A 19,256-nucleotide genomic window follows, 5' to 3' on the forward strand; every position below is an offset into this window, starting at 1 on the left:
GAAAGTTTGTAAGATAAAATAAAAATAACAACGTGTACCCTAGAGTCTTGTTTTCACCTTCTTTTTACACTTTACAAAATAACAGGCTTGGACGCATTCACTTTTTTTGAACGTTTTTTCGTTCCTTTTTTTCGTTTGGCGGTTATTATTTATTTTAAATATGTTATTAAAAATGACCCCACAGAGACGATAAGAATATGAACAACAAAATGAACACTGTTCATTATGTTCCTCGTTCATTCGTTCAAAAATGAACGAAAGCCGTTTATGTTTTCGTTCAATCTTCATGCTTGGAAATATCCGCCAGGATAAAATATTATATGTGGCGGAAATGTTCACTGAATACTACTTGATGCCAATGATCAACAGTGGTATTTGAATTAAATCATGTAATGAAAATTCATATGAAATGGAAAAGATTTGTGAAACTATTTTTGGGGAATCCATTATGAACGAGGAAAGTAGAATAATTAGATAAAAATACCTTATTATGTCCATTGTAATGGTTGTCTACACCTACATTGTGGAATTTGAGTGGTTGAAGTGGCATATTTTAGCTAGGAGTTGTAAAATTTTACATAGTTGGAGTCAAAGTCGTAGAATTTGACACATTTGGATTCGGAGTGGAAGTTGGATATTTCTAAATAGTTGGATTTGGAAGAGCCAAAGAATGCTTCAAATAAAAGAACAGATTCCGTCAAATATTTTAGTATTTTATGACGTCACATACACTTTTTACACACATTAGGAGGATAGATTATCCTGAAAATCTGTTCATTCTAAATCATTTTTTCTCCCCTCAGTTAAATATTGTTTATCTCATAGTTTACTGACTCACGTCTCTTCCATATAATGTGCCTAATAAGCGATAAACGAACTCTAAAACTCTAAGTAAGGAATAATATATTTAATTTGATTATAGTACTTATTATTATTATGGCTTTAAGAGAGAAATCGTCAGTCTTCAATCATTTTAACGTGAGTGAGGATGGCAAAAACTATATATGCAAGTGTAAAGTCAAGAGCAACGGTGGTGTTAAAGATGATGTGTGTAGCCAAAATATAAGCGGATATAAATCAAATGCACCTTCAAGAGTTTCAAACTTGAGAAGGCATCTTAGCAGATTACATATGAACATCTTCAAACTAGTAGAAAATGAAGATTCTCAAAGATTTATGATTAATACTGCGTACAAAAAGAGACAAGCATCATTTTGGGGAAGTGATCAACTAGAAATCCATTCCTTTATGAAGACATCTAATGTTAGTATCAAAACGAACAAAGAAAAGTTTATATCCTCCATTATAGAAATGGATGTGAATGGATTTTTTTTACTGCCAGCCTTTCAAGATTTAAATGGTGAGCTTGCTAGTAGGCTTGAAGTATCTTTAGACAGAAGTAGTATCAGATCATCAATAATAAAAGATGCAAATGATAAAAAACAGATACTAAAAACCCTAATTCATGATAAACTTATTTTTTTGAAAATTGATGCCTGTACAAGGATGAGCAAAAATTACTGGGCTATAAATATTCAATTTATGAATTGAAGAAAGAGCAAATTTTGGCAGTCGTAACTGATAATAAAAGTAATATGATCAGAACTGTCAGAAAAATTAAATGAGGAAGTCATTATTCAGAATACATTTAAGGACATTGAGACACCCAGCTGTGATTTAGGTATTTTGGACTCTGAATTTGATTGGAAGGAAGAAGAAAATCAGGAAGCGATTGAAAGTTCTAATGAATTTTATTCTGTTATGAATAACACTAAAATTAGTATGGAAAAAAGTCACATGCCCTGCGCTGTACATACACTTCAGTTAGCCATTCGTGACGGAGACAATGGACCTGATGTAGCTTATATAATTGAAAAAGTAAAGAGTATTGTTACTTGGACTTGCACTCCCAAATTGATATTATTATTAAAAGAAGAGCCAAGAAGGGTGCAATAATAGATCAGGCAACAAGATGGGGGAGCACTTACTTAATGATCGGCCGCATCCTTTAATTAAAATCTATAATGTTTGATATGGCAAATCCGGATTTGACAATGTCTGAATCGGATTGGGATCAATGTCTTAGAGATATACTGCAACAACCATATATATTAACCAAGAAATTACAAATTATTAATTTAAGAGCTGGCTTATATGTAAAACAATAGAAAAAGTTAGTATATCAAACTCCAGAAGGTATATCAACAACGATCAAGGAGTCTATGTTACAAAGAGAGGTCAGCCTGTTGAATAACAATACTTTACTGTCATCAGTTTATGTAGACCCTATGCACAGAGTTTCTCTTAATGAAATTCAATTAAAAAAAGTAAAGAGTTCCCTTTAAAATATAGCCCTTAGAATGAGTGGGATTGTCGAAAATTTTGAAACTGATGGAGAATAAGAAGAAAATCAAATAAGGAAAAATATGAATAGTGAAGGAAACTTCAGTTAATCTTCAAAAATTTCAGAAGAGTATGAAAAATTTTTAGGCAATGAAGAACAGTCTAGGAAATGACAAAAAATAAACGAGGAAACAAACGGTATTAATTTTAAAATTATTAAATTTAAAAAAAATAATTATATACGGCCCTTTCGGAAATCGAAACTTTTGACAGACGGTCCAAATTAACTGTTTGTGATGCTATACCGTGCTACCAAAAAGTATTCAACCACCTGCGATCGTTGTTTTGGGTTTGCCTCCAACCCAAGTCACTGTAGAACGTCTCTTCTCTGCTCTTTGAATTATTAAATCTGATCTTCGTGCAAAAATAAAAGAAGACCTCATTGATTCAATTCTTTTTTTGAGAATCAATATCTAATAATATAAACTTTTTGTATATAATTTGTATATATATATATATTAAAGAGAGTCTGTGCAAATATATAAATATCAAAGCTATTACAATTTTGAATCAAAGAAAACCCCATAATGAAACAAATTAAATTAATTCAACATTAAAAATATCAATAGAGTCATGAGGATAAAAGATAATCTTTCTTCAAGAAAAAAGAACTCGACTTGGTTTGGTATAAATTTAAAGTGATAGAGTTGGAGTCGTATAATTTCCAACTATCGAAGTCAAATAATTTCAAATAGTTGGAGTCGTAAAAATATCCTCTGACTCCACAACCCTCGTCTGCACCATAGAAATAACATTGTAGAACGATGTAATAACATATGTTAATACATATTAGACTCTAATATATAGATATTAGAGAGATACATTTGGAATAAACATTAAGATTTAAGTTGAGTTTATTTGTTAGTTCCATTTTAACATCCAAAATCACATCAATAGCTAACTTATAATCTTAACGAACAAATACGGTTTTTGTTCTTATAAAATTCCCCTGTTTATGTCCCAAAAATTCACATTCAACCGCATAGGGGAGAGTGAAGATACTTGTTACGGAAGAGACATGTTTCACTGTCAATAACTTTCACATGTAAAGTTATATAACCACTTGGTTCTTATACAATTGAATGTCTTCATTTGTTTGTCAAATCAGCATAAACCCCAAGTTACATAATGCTTACAGTTAAAGAGAATTTCGATATTGAAAATTTTGACACAAAAAGTAAACATTTTAGGTAAGTGTTTATTGAGATATATTTATATAATAAAACATGGGATTTTAATTTTATTTGTTTAAATGTCATAGTCTAGTAAGTTATTCAATAAATTAGCATGCATATAATACATATATTATTAGTTTCAATATTCAGTTCACATCATTTATTCAGATTCCAACACAATGGAGGAGACTTGTTACACCCCATTTTTAAGATATATACTATATATCTATATATATATTTTTTTAAAGTCACATCATGTTATAGTTTAATTATCAATCACTGTAAATAATAGAAAATTTCTTTAAATTTTTATTATTAACTATGTTCTATTTCTCTAAATGTTTTATTTGTTTATCTTATAAATGTAATTATAAGTACATTTACTTTATGCTAACTAACTTTAATAAAAATTAAGACATAAGATAGCTTAAAAAAATAAAAGAGGCGTACATCTTTCCTCGTTGGGATGATTCTGTACTCCTTCTGGAATTCTTTGGACCAAATTATTGGTTTTTTAAGAAGCTTTGTAAAATTGGGTTGTCATGTAGGAACCATATCCCTTCATTAAAATATCCAATTGATATGAGGTAAAAAGCCAGGTGATATTTCAGCGGCTCCGAAGGCTTCCATTTGTAACATGTCTCATCCTACTCTATATCATGTCCCCTCCTGGAGTATCAAGTATCCTACTTTTTGTTAGTTTCAAAAATACCAATATATTGCTATTAATTATTGCACTACATCAAAAATACTTTGGAATGATTTGTCTTAGATAACTACCTATGGCATGTTGCCCGGGCGTTGAATTATCTTTTAAATTATGAAACTTACGACAGTTTAAAAAAAAATATTTTGGCTAACATGTATCCTCATTCTATTTTTATCATAAGTAGAATTTGATGCCATTTTGCTTAACAGATATTTTTACGAATGACCACTCTACTGAAATAAATAATAAATATACTTTTGATGATGATTCCAGCTCAAATACTTTGTAATTATGATTCCCATTCATGTTAGTCCAATTTTAAGAGATAAAATATTTAATTATTTGCCACGAATTGCAATGATTAAGTATTGATTTTATTTCATCATAAGGATCATTCTACAGTTGCCTCAAACCGCTATTAGAACAAAAATTATGACAATTGTCCAATAATTAATAAAACAAATAAATTAGACAGAGAAATGATGTTTAAAGATGAGAAGAAGTCAATAAATCAATCAATGCTTGAGATTCAATGGATAATTCGAATGAATCAATCGTTTATATAGAATATGCTGGGACTATTATATATCTGGGCAAGTCCTGATTGCCACATTTCTATTCCGAGGTTGTCTCTGACAATATAGTTATCAAGATGTGCTTGTCATTGGAGTAGTCTTATAGAAAATTACATGGTATTGCACAATGAATCATCATCAAATAAATATATACAGGGGTGACCATAGCTTTTAAGCCTTTTTAAATGTTATATATTGAGTGATAGATTGATCGTAAAGAAAAACACTCAAACTAAATATTTTAGAAAATGTATTAAATTTTATTTTATATTTTATAAATTATTCAATAAAACTTCCTCCTTTATCGACTACCTCACTTAGACGTGATTAAAATGTTTCACATGCTGCACGCACCATAGATTTGGAAAGTTTCGTCCATTCCATCTGAATTGAGGTACATAAATCTTCCAAAATTAAATATTGACGAGTTTTTATCTTGTACTCGAGATAACCTTACACAAAGTAGTCGAGGGGGTTAAGATCTGCTTTTGACGGTTGAATAGTGTATCCAAGTCCCATTTCTTATCATCAGAAAAGATAATATTTATTCTCCGTGTGCAAAGTTCTAATAACGTTTTACTTCATTGAATCCGTTTTATCCATGCCTTTTCCGTGAGATTCTGACCGTAACAAAACTTCATAGAAAACATCCCTAGGTCCTTATGGATCATTCGATTCATCGAAGTCCTTGATACGTTGATGTCCTTAGCTATTTTTGCCAATGATCTGTTGGGGTTTCTGTATTTTTTTAATTTAACTTTTCGGACTTTATTCGGATTCCAAACAAACATTGGGCGTCCACTATTTGGTTTATCATCGACGTTTCTAGTCTCCCGAATCTTTTTAACGTTGTATTTAACAGAAGTGAGACTGATTAAATAAGATTATCGGTAGTGTCCTGGAAAGTTATTATGCACGACGTTACCAAAAATTTACGATATATTTTGTTGTCAGTGGTCAATTTTTTTCCTCATGACTGGAAGTATATTTGATTTTCTTTCCGATTGTTAAGAATTCTAAATTCACGCAACCGCTGTCTCTTCCACTAAGTAAAAGTGATCGCGAAAAAAAATTCCTTCATATATCCCATTTTTTGGTTGCCTGAAATATCCATAGAGGGTATCATAAGAAGCTTAAACTTATATTTAAGCTTGGCTTAGAGTAAAAGGTTATATAGTCTCTTAGTAGCTTTCTAGTAGTTGAAGAACTACCAATTTTGATCATTTTGTCTGAATATTTTAGGAAGAAAGGTTGCGATATACAATAGAGATAAAAAATTCAGACATGTCTACCTTGGACCAGACAAACTGAGGCAAAATTATACCCATTAGTAAAGATGGAATCGAAACTGATATCGATGATTTGATCCTTCTTAAGGCTGACTCATGTATACCCTAATGTTTGTATATAATATATTTTCCAGCCAGTGGCCGGAACAATAGGACCATTGCCCCCCTCCCCACTTTTTCAAAATTACTGAAGTTAAAAAAATGGTCTTACCTAAAAAATTTGAAATGTTAAAAGTTATTATTATTTTTTTTTTTTTTTCATGTTTTCTTTTATTAAAAAAAGGGGCTAATCTTTCAAATTTTATTCCTTATTAAAAAAATTAGCTATAAAATTTGTCAAAAAAGTTTTTTGTTCCTTCTAAAAAGAAGTTATTTGTAAAATTTGGCATATATAAAAAAAACAATAAAATTCTTTATAAATTGTTAAAATAAAACTACGAATCCCCTTTCCCAAAAAAAAAAAACAGACTTCCATGATGACGTCACCATTGTATAATTTATTATACTAAAAAATATTCTTAAAAGCATAAACTATTTACAGTATATTCTTCTGTACTCACAACTTTTAAAACATTTATTATACATACGATACAGATTTATAGTTCTACAAATTATTATTTAGCAGAATTACTTCTATCACTGATTTTGAGAAGTAAAGTATTGGACAAAAGTTGCTTTAAATATTTGAAGCGTTTATTGAGTATATCTTATAATCGTGAGTGGAAATCTAGGGAAGATGTTGGATATTTTTAATTATGTACTTATCATAAAAAAAGAAATAATTTAGTATATTATCTTGTGGACAAGTTGTAACTAGTACAACCAGCTTCCTTTTACACCACTCGACTGATCATATTTTCTTAATTGGTAAGATCGTTCATTGTGCTGATCCCCTTTACATCAAGGAGTGACATAGTTATAAACATATTTGGACTTGGTGGTGGGTTACAACCCGTTAGTTAGTCGCGTTAGCACGCAACACAACGGGATATCTACCGTGTATATAGTTGAAGGCGTCTCTGATGATATTACATGAATTGACGGTAGATTACAGCCCGTTTGTTAGTCGCGTTGGCACGCCTGACAACTTGTGGGCCGGGATATCAACCAGTGTTACAGTGGGTGACATCCCTAATCGTAATACATGAATTGACGAAAGGTGCTTACTTTTAATAAATCCCTGTGGACATGCTACATATATCATGAGCCGAGCATCAATTTTTGCCTTAGGAAAGGGTCTCGGAAGATAATGGGAAATTTATGATTTCAATGATTTTGCACATTAACGATCTTTTCCAGTTATTATGTACATTAACGGTCTTGTCCAGTTATTATGCACATTAACTAGTTATTTTGCATAATAACGGATTTCTTACTTTAACTGCAACATATATATTATGTCCATGTAAAAATTTAAACAAATATTATTCATATCAATAACTTGTTGAACAGTTTTTTAGTGGCTTAATATTGTATTTGACTCTTTAAAAATTCATTTTCGGTCTTTCATTGAAGTAAGTAAAAAACATATTTTGCGTTTTTCTTTAATTTATCTATAAAAAAATCCAGCCTTATTTTATGTTATCGCCACACACATTAGCTTTACAACTAGGGTTATAATATTATCGTTAGTATTTAATTATATTCTATTAAAGTGACTTATTAATTATTTACAAGTACTATGGGTATTTAAACTTAATAATGTGACAGAGCATTACAATAGTCAAAAATTGCATTATTAATAATTCAATAATTTTATCGCAATTGTTCATATTAATCGCCTTATTATGAGGCCCTTTTGTTAAGACTCCCCCCTCTCATAAAAATATTTTAAAGCGACCGTTTGTACTAAATTGTTATATTTCATTTAATGATATTTTAGAAAACTTTTTTTTAAATTTTGTAGCATGTTCCCTATGACGTTATTTACGTCATCCTATCATGTTCTTCAAACTCCATGTGTTTTCAAGTTGACCCCCCTCCATGAGAAAAAACGTGGTTTTAGGCCAGACCCCCTACCCCCGAAGTGGACATGTGTTAATGCTTCCTTATATTAAATTTCGGAACTTAATTTACGCAACTCGCAACCTTGCACTACATTTTTATTAAATATTCAAAAGATGACAAAAAACTTCACTGAAAAAATAAATCAAAATCGACCTTTTTCTTTACTATTAATTTAAAGTTGTAATATAAGGTTTATTCTTTCATTTTAGCTATGATATAAAACATTTGACGAAATAAATGCAGAAATTATTTAATAGCTTCCCATAACAATTATGTTTTCATATCTTGAGCGCAAAAATGGTGTTACATAGTGCAGTCCAAGGAATATTCAATTATTATATATTAAAATATGTATATTTCACATACTATGAAGTGGTTTGACGTGACGTCACAATTTTGATTTGGTTTCATTTTGAGAGCCAATACAACTCGGTTTTATAACAATGACAACCCTTTTTCATTGATATTAAGGAAAATAGAGAACTATTGGATGTCAAATTAGGACCAACAAATGGAAAGACTTAAATTTACTGTTTATGAACATTTCATCACTCAATTGCCTAGTTTCATTATTTATATCACCCTAAAAAGTATTAAAAATATGTTATAACATCGTTATAAAATCTTATTTCCATATTGTATTATAGATTTTTTTCTCGTTCCAAATTGATCTCCAAAAAAAATGAATTTTACAAATCTAGCCATTTTTAGGGATTTTCATAATATACGACTGATTTATTTCAAATATTACTCTTTATCATTCGGATCCAGTAGTATTCAATGCAAATCTGAAGTTGTTTTTTTTTATCCATAAAGCCATTTTATTGAGTTTTATTGGAAATTTGTCTAATTTATGTATTAAAAATATCTACTTTGAGCCCCCAAGATGGTGTCTCCTTCAATTATGATGGAATTTATGGTGTCAATAAAAATGCTCAATAATGAACTATTAAAAATTATTTCTTGCATCTATCAATTAATAAAAATATATATTGCATATCTTAATTTTTATCTAATTAAAGAACTCGATAATATTATAGTATTTAAAAATAAATACTATTTTAAAAGTGATGTTGACAAAATGTAACTCATAAGCTTTGTAATTTTCTTGAACAAGGAAAGCAATGGGGATCTCAAGAGACATCTCCAATTTAGTGTTATTTATGTGGATAGGGGTTATAAAATATTTTTGACACCCTAAAATTTTCAATAATACAACTTCTTATTTGAGTGATGTTAAATTTTATAAATCATTTGAGGGTCATGTACTAATAATTATAATTTAATTAATTATTCTTGAATAACTCCAGTTTTTCTAAAAAATTTAAAAGTATAATTTAGGAGCTAGTTTTGTAGCTTTTTTGTCTCTTGTATTGATCAATATCTTAAAACATGATATAGACCGTTGTATATTTTAAATATTGAATATATTTTGGAACAAGAATGCACTATGATGAACTGTTAAAGATTAAGTTATCTTATAAAATGCCTCTATAAGTTACAACAGCCATAAAATCTGAGTAAATATTTACGAATGAATTGACCCGTGTACACACGTGTATTCTTTTTAATATCTTCAGAATAGTTGTTTTATCTATAATATTGAATGTTTTTGTTTTGTTTTTTAAATCTTGTAAACAGCACAGAATTTACTAAATTCCTTATGAGCCCTTTGTCTAATCATCATATACAAAGGAAATTCATTTGTGGGCAACATATTTTAAATATAATAGCGTTGCGCACGGAAACAGTTTTCAGGGTTATCCTAATTTTCTTTATCAAAAATTGCCAAAACATAGTTCTCCACTATCGGTTTTAAAATTCAATATATATATAATCAAATTTTTAAATTTGCAACTCAAAAAAGTGATGACTAACTTTAGATTAAAAATTTAGAGTGACTGTTATGAAGATAATGCAATAATAAGATATTCCATAGATGGCAGATGTATTAGTGATGTAATTATTGACTATTTTGATGAATATTATACTAATTAGTATAATATTAATATAATTTTGTTCTGAAATAAGGCGAAGAAATTTCAACTTGTACAATCTATTTGTAAAAGTTAGAACTTTTACACAAAATTTATAAAAATACCGCGAAACGTCCTCGTTGATCATGATATTGCAAATCCATGCTGTTTTGCTTTTCCTTCGGCCTGCTTAAAGTAAATAAAAGATAATGCATAATCGGGGGGAAATAAACGTGGAAAATAAAACTAACGTGGTTAAAAAACGATACAGCAAGGAACGAGGTTAACATTATTTTTTAAAGAAGGAAAGAATGACGAAGGAGGATAGTGTTATTGACATTGTAGCTCCCTCTATACATAATAATACATGTAGCTAGCTGCTATCTATTTTCCTTTTTTTATAACACGTAGGGCGCTAGCTAGGAAAACAATACAGGCTATAAATTTTACCTTTCCTGCTGCTGTTGCTGTTGAGTAAAAATAATATGAAAAATTAATAAGAAGAACGGTAAAATTGGGCGAGCAATGATTTAAATGAGAAAAAAAAGTTCGAACAAGGGAAATGGTGCAATCATCAGCTGCATGTTTCGGCGTGGCGGACACGTGGTTTCTTTCCTAAGAGGAGGAATCATGGTCCAAGATCATTTCTTAAACCATCTCGAGGGAGGTAAGAGACTACTTCATCATCATAGTTTTTTGTCAACTATGCCCAATAACGACGATCTCTTTACCGACGATGATTGGAGCGACTTCCTACCCACAAAAGCCGTGGAGTACGATCATGGCTTTTGTTTACCAGATGGCACCGTCGATCCGGTCATGCCTAAGTGTGAACCGCCACCCCCAATGGCAATGGAGGATGACTGGGAGTCGCTCATCTCTAATGCCGTCAATGATACAGAGAGCAAAACTGTGGACCTGTTAGAAATGGCCTTGCAGGAGTCCAAGGCCAATGAACCAGAATTCTCTTCTCTCCCTATTGAACCTGTGCAGTTTACATTCGATCCACTCAGTTTTGCTCTGAGTCAAGAGCCTCTATCGACTCCATCTATTCTCTCTCCTGAACCCACGCCGCAACTACAACCCACACTTCCTCCGGTTCCTGAACCTCTTGTTAAAAAGAAACTAACTACGGCAGAGATCCTTCAGGCTACACTGGACAAGAATAGAACAGCTCTGGCTATGAAGAACGCTTCTCAAATGCTTCGTGCAACTATAGACATTCGTAAAAGAGCTCCATTCTCTCTTAAAAACTCGCAGTTTAAACCTGTGAAAAAAATCATTCCTACTGCTATTGCTGCTCCTACACTCTATTCTCCTGCGGCTCCAATGAGTAACTCCAAAACCTCTATAATCAAACTATCCAAGGGAAATGTTATTCTTCAAATACCTCCTAATATTAACTGCCCTCCCAAAGTCAATAATAGATCCAATCCAAGGAGTTTACTAGTGAGCAAGAAACCTACAATATCCCTTCAAAAACCCAAAATGGTTAAAATTTTAGATCCCAAGACGAAAACATTCAAGCTGATAAAGCTTTGTGCGTCCTGATCCCATCATCATTTTACACACATTATTAGCTTTTTTGATTCCTATTATTTGATATTATTCGTTCTTCGATTTGATATTACCATTTATACATCAATATTGCTTCCTTTATGTGATTTACCTCGTTGGCTCAAATGTCACCATCCTATTATTCATAGTTGAATTGTATCTGTAGAGCTTAGAACATTGTCATTTACCCCATCCCTCCTATGTACTCATCACATTATCAGTCGTATTCTTTTCTTTGTTTCTATGATACATTCTTCTGCTGCTAGAATGATACAAGTTTTGACTTTTATGTATGACAGAGCATGTATGCCGTTGGGCTCTTATGAATAAATAAATCTATATATATATTCTATTTATAGTTGCAAAAGGTACTCCTAATTCTTTCGATGTAATAATAACTAAAGGAAGGTTCGGGGATCCTAAATAATGTAATTTGTTAACAAATTTATCCTTGAATTTAGAGAGCGGATATGGCCATAGCAGATCTTACAATTAATTATCAAAGGGAGCAAGTCGTGGATTTTACAATGCCGTTCTTGGATTTGGGTATTTATATTAAGATGAAGTGCTAATGTGGTGGGTTTAATTAATTTATTATGTACGCAATAGGTATCAGTCTGGTCTACGTTAAGGCACCAGAAAAATCCATAAATCTATTCTCATTCTTATCTCCCTTATCAAGTAATGTTTGGATACTAATGATCCTGGCGGGTGTATTAGTATCTCTCACAATGTATTTTATTGGAAGGTAAAATTGTTTTTTTGTGTAGGTAATCGAGGGTAATTCTTTTTAAGCCATTATTTTCAAAGAAAATCAATTGACGGAAGAATTGTCAAAAAAAGGATTTGTAAAATATAACAACCTTTGCGATCTATTCTAAAACTAAATAAATTTTTAAAAATATCAGGGGCACAATTGTAGTATGTGTGAAACTCATAGCCGATGGTTTTGCTATGTCAATGATGGAAAAGGGAAATTTGCAGTAAAAATTATAAAACTTTTAGTGATTATTTTACTACGTTTTCAAGGGTTAATTAAAGGAGGGAACTCGACTTATTCTTCTAAAATAATACGTAGCCCCCTCAAAAATTCACACGGTCAAGCTCTAATCTTATTAATATAAATGTGGTCTATTGTTAAATCATTCCTTTAAAAAAAATTAATTCCACTCAAATTGCCTAAGATGTACTCTTCTACGACATTTGCAAACTATTAATAACGAATATCGATAACCATCCTTTGAATCTATACAAAGAAAGTAATTTTATCATATTACGTTGTTCTATTTTGATATGGTCATTTGATTGTCCTAGGATAACAAAAAATGTTTCAGGGAGGTCGATAGTGGAATGTCTACATATTTTTATTGAAACAATGAAAGTTTGAACTTTAATAATGAGTTCAAAATTTATTCTAAAATCGTATATAATTATGTCACAACTTAAATATTTAAAGGGATTCATATGTTGACAATATTATTTTCTTTTGCCTGGAATGATGATTACTGATATATTTAGACATATAAAAGGTCTAACATGATTATCTTAAATTAGATATAGCCCCTTAGAAACGGAGGATATTGACTCTTCAGAAGGTACATCACCTTTCTCATCCTTACATCATTGTCTCTGGTTCACAATTGCATCTTGGGTTCAACAAGGATGTGATTTTTTACCAAGGTATTTGAGTATTAACAAATTATAATTAAGAAGTGAAAGCCGAGATTATCTATTAATATTTATTACGATGGGGTTAAAGAGCAATTTCAGGGCGGATTGTTGCTTCGATTTGGTGGTTCTTTACATTGATCATGATATCTTCATATACGGCAAACCTTGCTGCCTTTCTGACCATTGAACGGTATGAATGATGTACATATTGCATAGGGTAGGGTGTAGTCAAACGGGTTTACTTAAATGTTTGAAGACTTGTACCAAGAACTTGGATGAAATGTTTTATGTTTACTGGTTAGCATTAGACGGCTTAGCTATCAATTCTATCTAGGCAGCATTAATTGAGAAACAAATAAAATTGAAAAATGGAGTAGTATACCCATTTGGTACTATGTACTAAAAAATTTGCACTTTTTAACAAGTTTTACAGCATATTTTCATTTAAAGACATTTTGATATTTCAGTTAATTATATTGAAGCTTACCCTTTTGTGTAAAAGTCCATTTAAACAAAGAATTGTTATCAATTTTTTAATATGAATAAATTAATTTCACTTTAATTATATTAGCCCCGTTTGATATCAGGCTAGAAAAAGTCATTTTAACTCCTAAGAACTAAATTATTTTCTGTATAAATATATATAAAAATTATACCTTATTTTTTTCTCGGAGTTTCAAGAGCTTGTGTATATTTTTGTTTGAATATTTTTTTTACTATAATATATTTCCCCAAAAACATAAAATCTCCTATATAAATTTAATAAAACTTATATATTATGGGTTACATTTAATTTTTTAAATGATTGAAAGTGAAACCGAAAACTGTAATACACCTATTTGACCCCACCCTTTCCTTTATATAAATATTTGAATAAGACAAATTTTGCAACATTTGATTAAAATAGACTAGAGAGCCCCATCAATTCCGCAACTGACCTAGCTTCTCAAAGTAAAATAAGATACGGAGCGGTATCGTCTGGATCAACTGCTGCATTTTTCGAAGTAAATTATATTTATATATTCATGAAATAAAAAACTGTATGATTCCATTAGAGCTCGACGAATGAGGTGTATGATAAAATGTGGCGATTCATGAGTCGGCATGAAGATGAAGTGATGGTGACTTCAAATCGAAAGGGTTTGGAAAAAGTTATAAGTGAAAATGGGGGTTATGCATTTTTCATGGAATCAGTGTCGATTGAGTATCATGCGGAAAGAAATTGTCGTTTACAGCAAATCGGAGGACTTTTGGATTCCAAGAGCTATGGAATAGCTCTCCCACAAGGTAATTTGAACAAACATAATAGATTCAAAAAGCAAGGACAGTCTTAAGCCACTATAATATAGGATCCGTCCACATTCTATTGGCATCTACGCTTAATTTTTTTTCTAATAAAAAGGGCACTGTACATTTATCTTTGTCCCTGGTCCGTTCACAGAAAAAAACAGTACTGGCTTCTATTATTAATTATTATTCTATGAAAAACGGAGTTCACGGCCCCAAATCCGTGCATTCCGTTTTACATAGAACATCGCAATAATTAGGATCGGTCACGTCATCAAAAATACTTTTTTTTATTAATTTCTAGGTTCTCCATTAAGACCACATTTAAGTAGTGCTTTAATAAAGCTTAATGAACACGGTATAATTCGTCGACTAAAGAACAAATGGTGGAAAGAACAGCGTGGCGGTGGAACTTGTTACGTATGAATTTTAATTTATTTTTTTTGGATTAAATACATATTAATATTGCATAAAATTTACAAAATTGTATACTATTAACAATAATAGGAGGAAGATACAACAGGATCTGTGAGCGAATTAAACTTGGATAACGTGGGAGGCATCTTTATGGTCCTAATTATTGGATTAATATTAGGAAGTATAATAGCAATAGCTGAGCATTATTATAAGGTTATAAAAGATAAAAGAAAGCTCACGAACTTATAGTTGCATATTATATTATATAAACGCGTAATATTTGACACTATCTATCTATATATATTTTTTTTTGAATTATTTTTCAAAAAAAAAAAAATAATAAGTGTAAGAACAATTTATAAATACATACAATAAATTATGCATCATATAAACGTCTCTAGCCTTTTATTACACCTATAGGTCTAAGTTTGATGGCTTTTTTGCTTATTCCAGCAGCATGGCATGTATTGACAACGTCAGTCACATCTTTATAAGACTCGGGAGCTTCTTCCATGACTAACTTAGGAGAAGCAACACGGATAGAGATACCCTTCTTATCTAAATCATCCAACACAGTCTGATAATCAAGATTTCTACGAGATTTGGCACGAGACCATGCTCTTCCTGCTCCATGGCATGTCGAGCCAAATGTTTGTTCCATACCTTTTTCTGTTCCAGTCAGAACGTAGCTACAGCTCCCCATAGTGCCTCCAATTAAAACAGGTTGTCCAGTCAATTGGAAGTCCACAGGAATGAGGGGATGATGCGGAGGAAAGGCTCTAGTAGAGCCTTTTCTATGAACAAGCAAAGTTTTTAACTTTCCATCAACCATATGCTCCTCCATTTTAGCAATATTATGTGATACATCATAGATCACATGCATATCAAGATCATCTGGAATGGAGTCAAATATCTTGGAAAAGGCTTGACGCGTAAGAAAAGTCATAGATGAACGATTAACCCAAGCAAAATTGGCTGCGGCAGCCATTCCTTTAAGATAGTCCTGACCTTCTTTGGAATGAATTCTAGCACATGCTAACTGACGATCGTTTACCTCAATTTTATCTCTCTTCATTGCTTTTTCCATTTGAACCAGTGCATCTGTGGCAACTTGATGGCCAAATCCTCTTGAGCCACAATGGATCATAACAACTATTTGTCCGGGCCGGTCAATTCCCATTGAAGAAGCAGCAAATTTATCAAATATCTCATCGACAACTTGAATTTCAGCATAGTGATTCCCTGCACCCAGTGTTCCTAGTTGTGGAAGACCCCGACGTTTGGCTCGAGTAGAGACGCAGTTAGGATCTGCAGATAACATTCTTCCATATTCTTCACAATGTTCTTTGTCTTCTGGCCAAACATATCCTTCACGAAGAGACCAGTCCATTCCCATCTCTAAAGCCTCCTCCAAATCTTTAGCTCCCATAGGAATTATACCCTACGTAAATCAGTAAATTTGGATTGAAAACAAATTTGAGGATAGCTGATTCATCATTTACATTTAGTACATAATAATATATAGCTTTATCATTTTTACACAAAAATTATTGCAAATTAAGAGGCTCATATCTTCTACTTATTTACTCTACGAAAAAAAACTAAATTACAAACTCTCAATCATATTAAGGAAAGGAAATTAAGGCTTAGAAATGATTTGTCATTTGATAAAAATCCTAACTCATGACAAATGGCATTTATTTGTTGGAAGAAAGAAGGGATTTTTATTGATGGAATATGTATGGAATTACCTTGGACCCCACACCGACAGGAATATGATCAAAAAGAGCTTGAGTAATTCGTTCCTTGACGGGTTGAACATCTTTTTCAGTGAGATTTGTACGCAAGAGACGAACACCACAATTAATATCAAATCCCACTCCTCCTGGAGATACAACAGCCTCTGGATTTCCGACATCAAAAGCAGCCATGTTTCCAATGGCGAATCCATAACCCGAATGTACATCAGGAAGTCCCACACTGTGTCCCACAATTCCGGGTAATGCAGCTACATTCGCTATTTGTTTCACACCCGGAAGAAAGCCTCCCACGGATCCAGGACGACATGCATTCTAGAAGAACAAACATGATTTAAAAGAATAAAATTAGTCAGTCTCCACTAGCATTACTTTGAGCTCTTCAAACATGAGGGACTCCAGCTTTTCGTTCACGTAGAAGACGCCTTCCACCTTCATGTTGGGCTGGAATCCCTTCTTGATCCTCCAGGAATGACTTCCGATTCTTTCCAAATATTCACACTCATCCTCGTACTTACGGACAACCATGACGCTCAAAAAATGGACTGGGATTCTATGTGGAATCAAATTGAGCTCTGCCGGTGGAATCGATGCTCAGTTGTCAGTTAATAATATCGGTACGTACAAATATCAAATATGCTTCAAATAAATAATAATATTTAATAACAATATATTCACAGAGCTAGTGAGAGCAGCCAATGAGACCTAATACTATATGGAGGAGCACAATCACGCAACCTGTTGTGGTAAAAAAACATCATTTTTAATCAAAATCAAAGTAGATATATCTTGAAAGGTTTTTTAAAATAAATTTTAAAAACATTATAAAACTAATCATTTAAAATGATGAATTCACCCTTCAAAAAGAAAGTGTCAACTTCAGATCGGGGTTACTTACTACATATTGATCTTGTTCAAACACAAGGAAAAATTCATACGTTTAAATAATTAGTTTAATAATATTTTACCCATTTACGTTAGAAACCCCTTTATCATATATCTCCTTCGATTTTGAGTTGTATGCATTAAGCCATTCCATCATTTTTGCTCAAAAACATTTTTTTAGGATTTCAAAATATTATCCCTAATTGGAAGAACTGATTAAAACACAACGTGATGTTGATATAAAATTACAACTACGACATATATTATAGATTATAAAATATATGTTGGAGTTTATATTTATAGTTTTGTAATCGTACAAAGTTCATATGAGTTCAGGTGGAATTTATCATCAAAAATGATGTTATTCACCACTACAGGTTGCGTGATTGGAGCTTGTGCTCTTCCAAATAGTAATAGAACTTATTGGAGCACCCCAAGCCTCGTCTAATGACGTCATTCTATCGTTGATCTTCTCCTTCAGCTTAGCAGTTTCAGGGCTTTAATCCACAGGCCTGATCAAAGAACATAATATTTAAGCTTTATATAATATTGATGTATATAGGAGCAATGTAACGAAGGCAGTCCATATGAATTGGCAGCCTTCTTTTTGTAGTGTGTTAAACAGATGAAATTCAGTTCAACAACTGAATATAAATATTAAAAAATATCCACCTCAATCTCGTGTATATGGTTTATTAATTATTATTATTTTTAAAATGATTATGTAATAAGTAGATAAAACTTTAATAAAACTCATTTAATAAGAATGTCATAGATAAATAATAATTTAGACTAAAAACAATAATTGACTTTTTAATTTGTAATTTTCTTATAGGAGCATCACTTTTTAAAAAATATTACGAAATAAAAAAAAAAAAGCTTCAATACATAAAATTCAACACTTAACTAATACATTAGCTCACTACTTTTTATATGGCATTTGGGTTGCTCTTCTTGTATTTAAATATATTTTCTCAGCTCATCCAACCTTTTACCACTCAATCAAATTGGATTTATTTTATTAATATTGAATAAGACTATGCATGATTGACTGTACTATATGTTAACATTTATTAGTTGATTACTATTATTAACTGTAGAATAATCATTTTGTCCCTTCTCAATGACACTGATCCTATGAACGAGAGAGGGGGTTGCTGTTGCATAGCAATAGGTACCCAGGATTGGATAGGATACTCTTTATTTTTTTAAATGGATTCAAATCCTTTAAAAATTTATAGATTATAACTGTACTAATTAATCCTGGATTTATCTCTCAGTACTCCGATATTTTTCTAGCCAAAGCTCTTTTTTGTTTTCACATTGACTTGAAAAACGTTTGATTTTGACAGACGAAGGAATAATGAAGAGCCTTGACTTGACTTACTAGATGAGATGAGAAAGTCAATGATAGGAGTCCTTCTCTCATCTCTGCCAAGTGCCCACTGACTTCTCAGTTCTTAGTTATTTCTCCGCTCCCCCCCTCTGTTTAGTAGAGACCTCTTTTTTTTTTCTTCTCCTTTTCTGCATGGAAATCCATGTAAGCTG

The 19,256-nt window shown here is 31.6% G+C and overlaps 3 protein-coding genes across 3 annotated transcripts in view; 2 read left to right on the forward strand and 1 right to left on the reverse strand.

The window, feature by feature from the left end:
• The window catches only part of LOC121132200 (glutamate receptor ionotropic, kainate 2), a 209,631-nt gene extending 194,173 nt beyond the window's left edge, over window positions 1-15,458 (forward strand). Inside the window, exons 11-18 of the mRNA XM_040727595.2 lie at window positions 12,153-12,237; window positions 12,301-12,439; window positions 13,246-13,371; window positions 13,451-13,552; window positions 14,270-14,366; window positions 14,418-14,649; window positions 14,954-15,069; window positions 15,157-15,458. Coding sequence (XP_040583529.2) covers window positions 12,153-12,237; window positions 12,301-12,439; window positions 13,246-13,371; window positions 13,451-13,552; window positions 14,270-14,366; window positions 14,418-14,649; window positions 14,954-15,069; window positions 15,157-15,315 — 1,056 coding nt within the window. The 3' untranslated portion in view covers window positions 15,316-15,458. The remainder of the gene's footprint in view (window positions 1-12,152; window positions 12,238-12,300; window positions 12,440-13,245; window positions 13,372-13,450; window positions 13,553-14,269; window positions 14,367-14,417; window positions 14,650-14,953; window positions 15,070-15,156) is intronic.
• Window positions 7,647-12,043, forward strand: LOC139904805 (uncharacterized). Its single transcript, XM_071886762.1, has 2 exons — window positions 7,647-7,665; window positions 10,546-12,043. The coding sequence occupies exon 2, from the start codon at window positions 10,669-10,671 to the stop codon at window positions 11,683-11,685; it is 1,017 nt and encodes a 338-aa protein (XP_071742863.1). The 5' UTR covers window positions 7,647-7,665; window positions 10,546-10,668; the 3' UTR covers window positions 11,686-12,043.
• On the reverse strand, window positions 15,066-19,155 carry RtcB (RtcB RNA ligase). Its single transcript, XM_040707498.2, has 3 exons — window positions 17,196-19,155; window positions 16,818-17,138; window positions 15,066-16,507 (listed from the first exon to the last, which is right to left on the reverse strand). Exons 1-3 carry the CDS (start codon window positions 17,349-17,351, stop codon window positions 15,464-15,466), a joined length of 1,521 nt encoding a protein of 506 aa, XP_040563432.1. The 5' UTR covers window positions 17,352-19,155; the 3' UTR covers window positions 15,066-15,463.
• Window positions 19,156-19,256: the final 101 nt, after the last annotated feature.

This window comes from Lepeophtheirus salmonis, chromosome 2, assembly GCF_016086655.4.
Source record: "Lepeophtheirus salmonis chromosome 2, UVic_Lsal_1.4, whole genome shotgun sequence".
In the NCBI taxonomy this organism is placed as follows: Eukaryota; Metazoa; Arthropoda; class Copepoda; order Siphonostomatoida; family Caligidae; genus Lepeophtheirus; species Lepeophtheirus salmonis.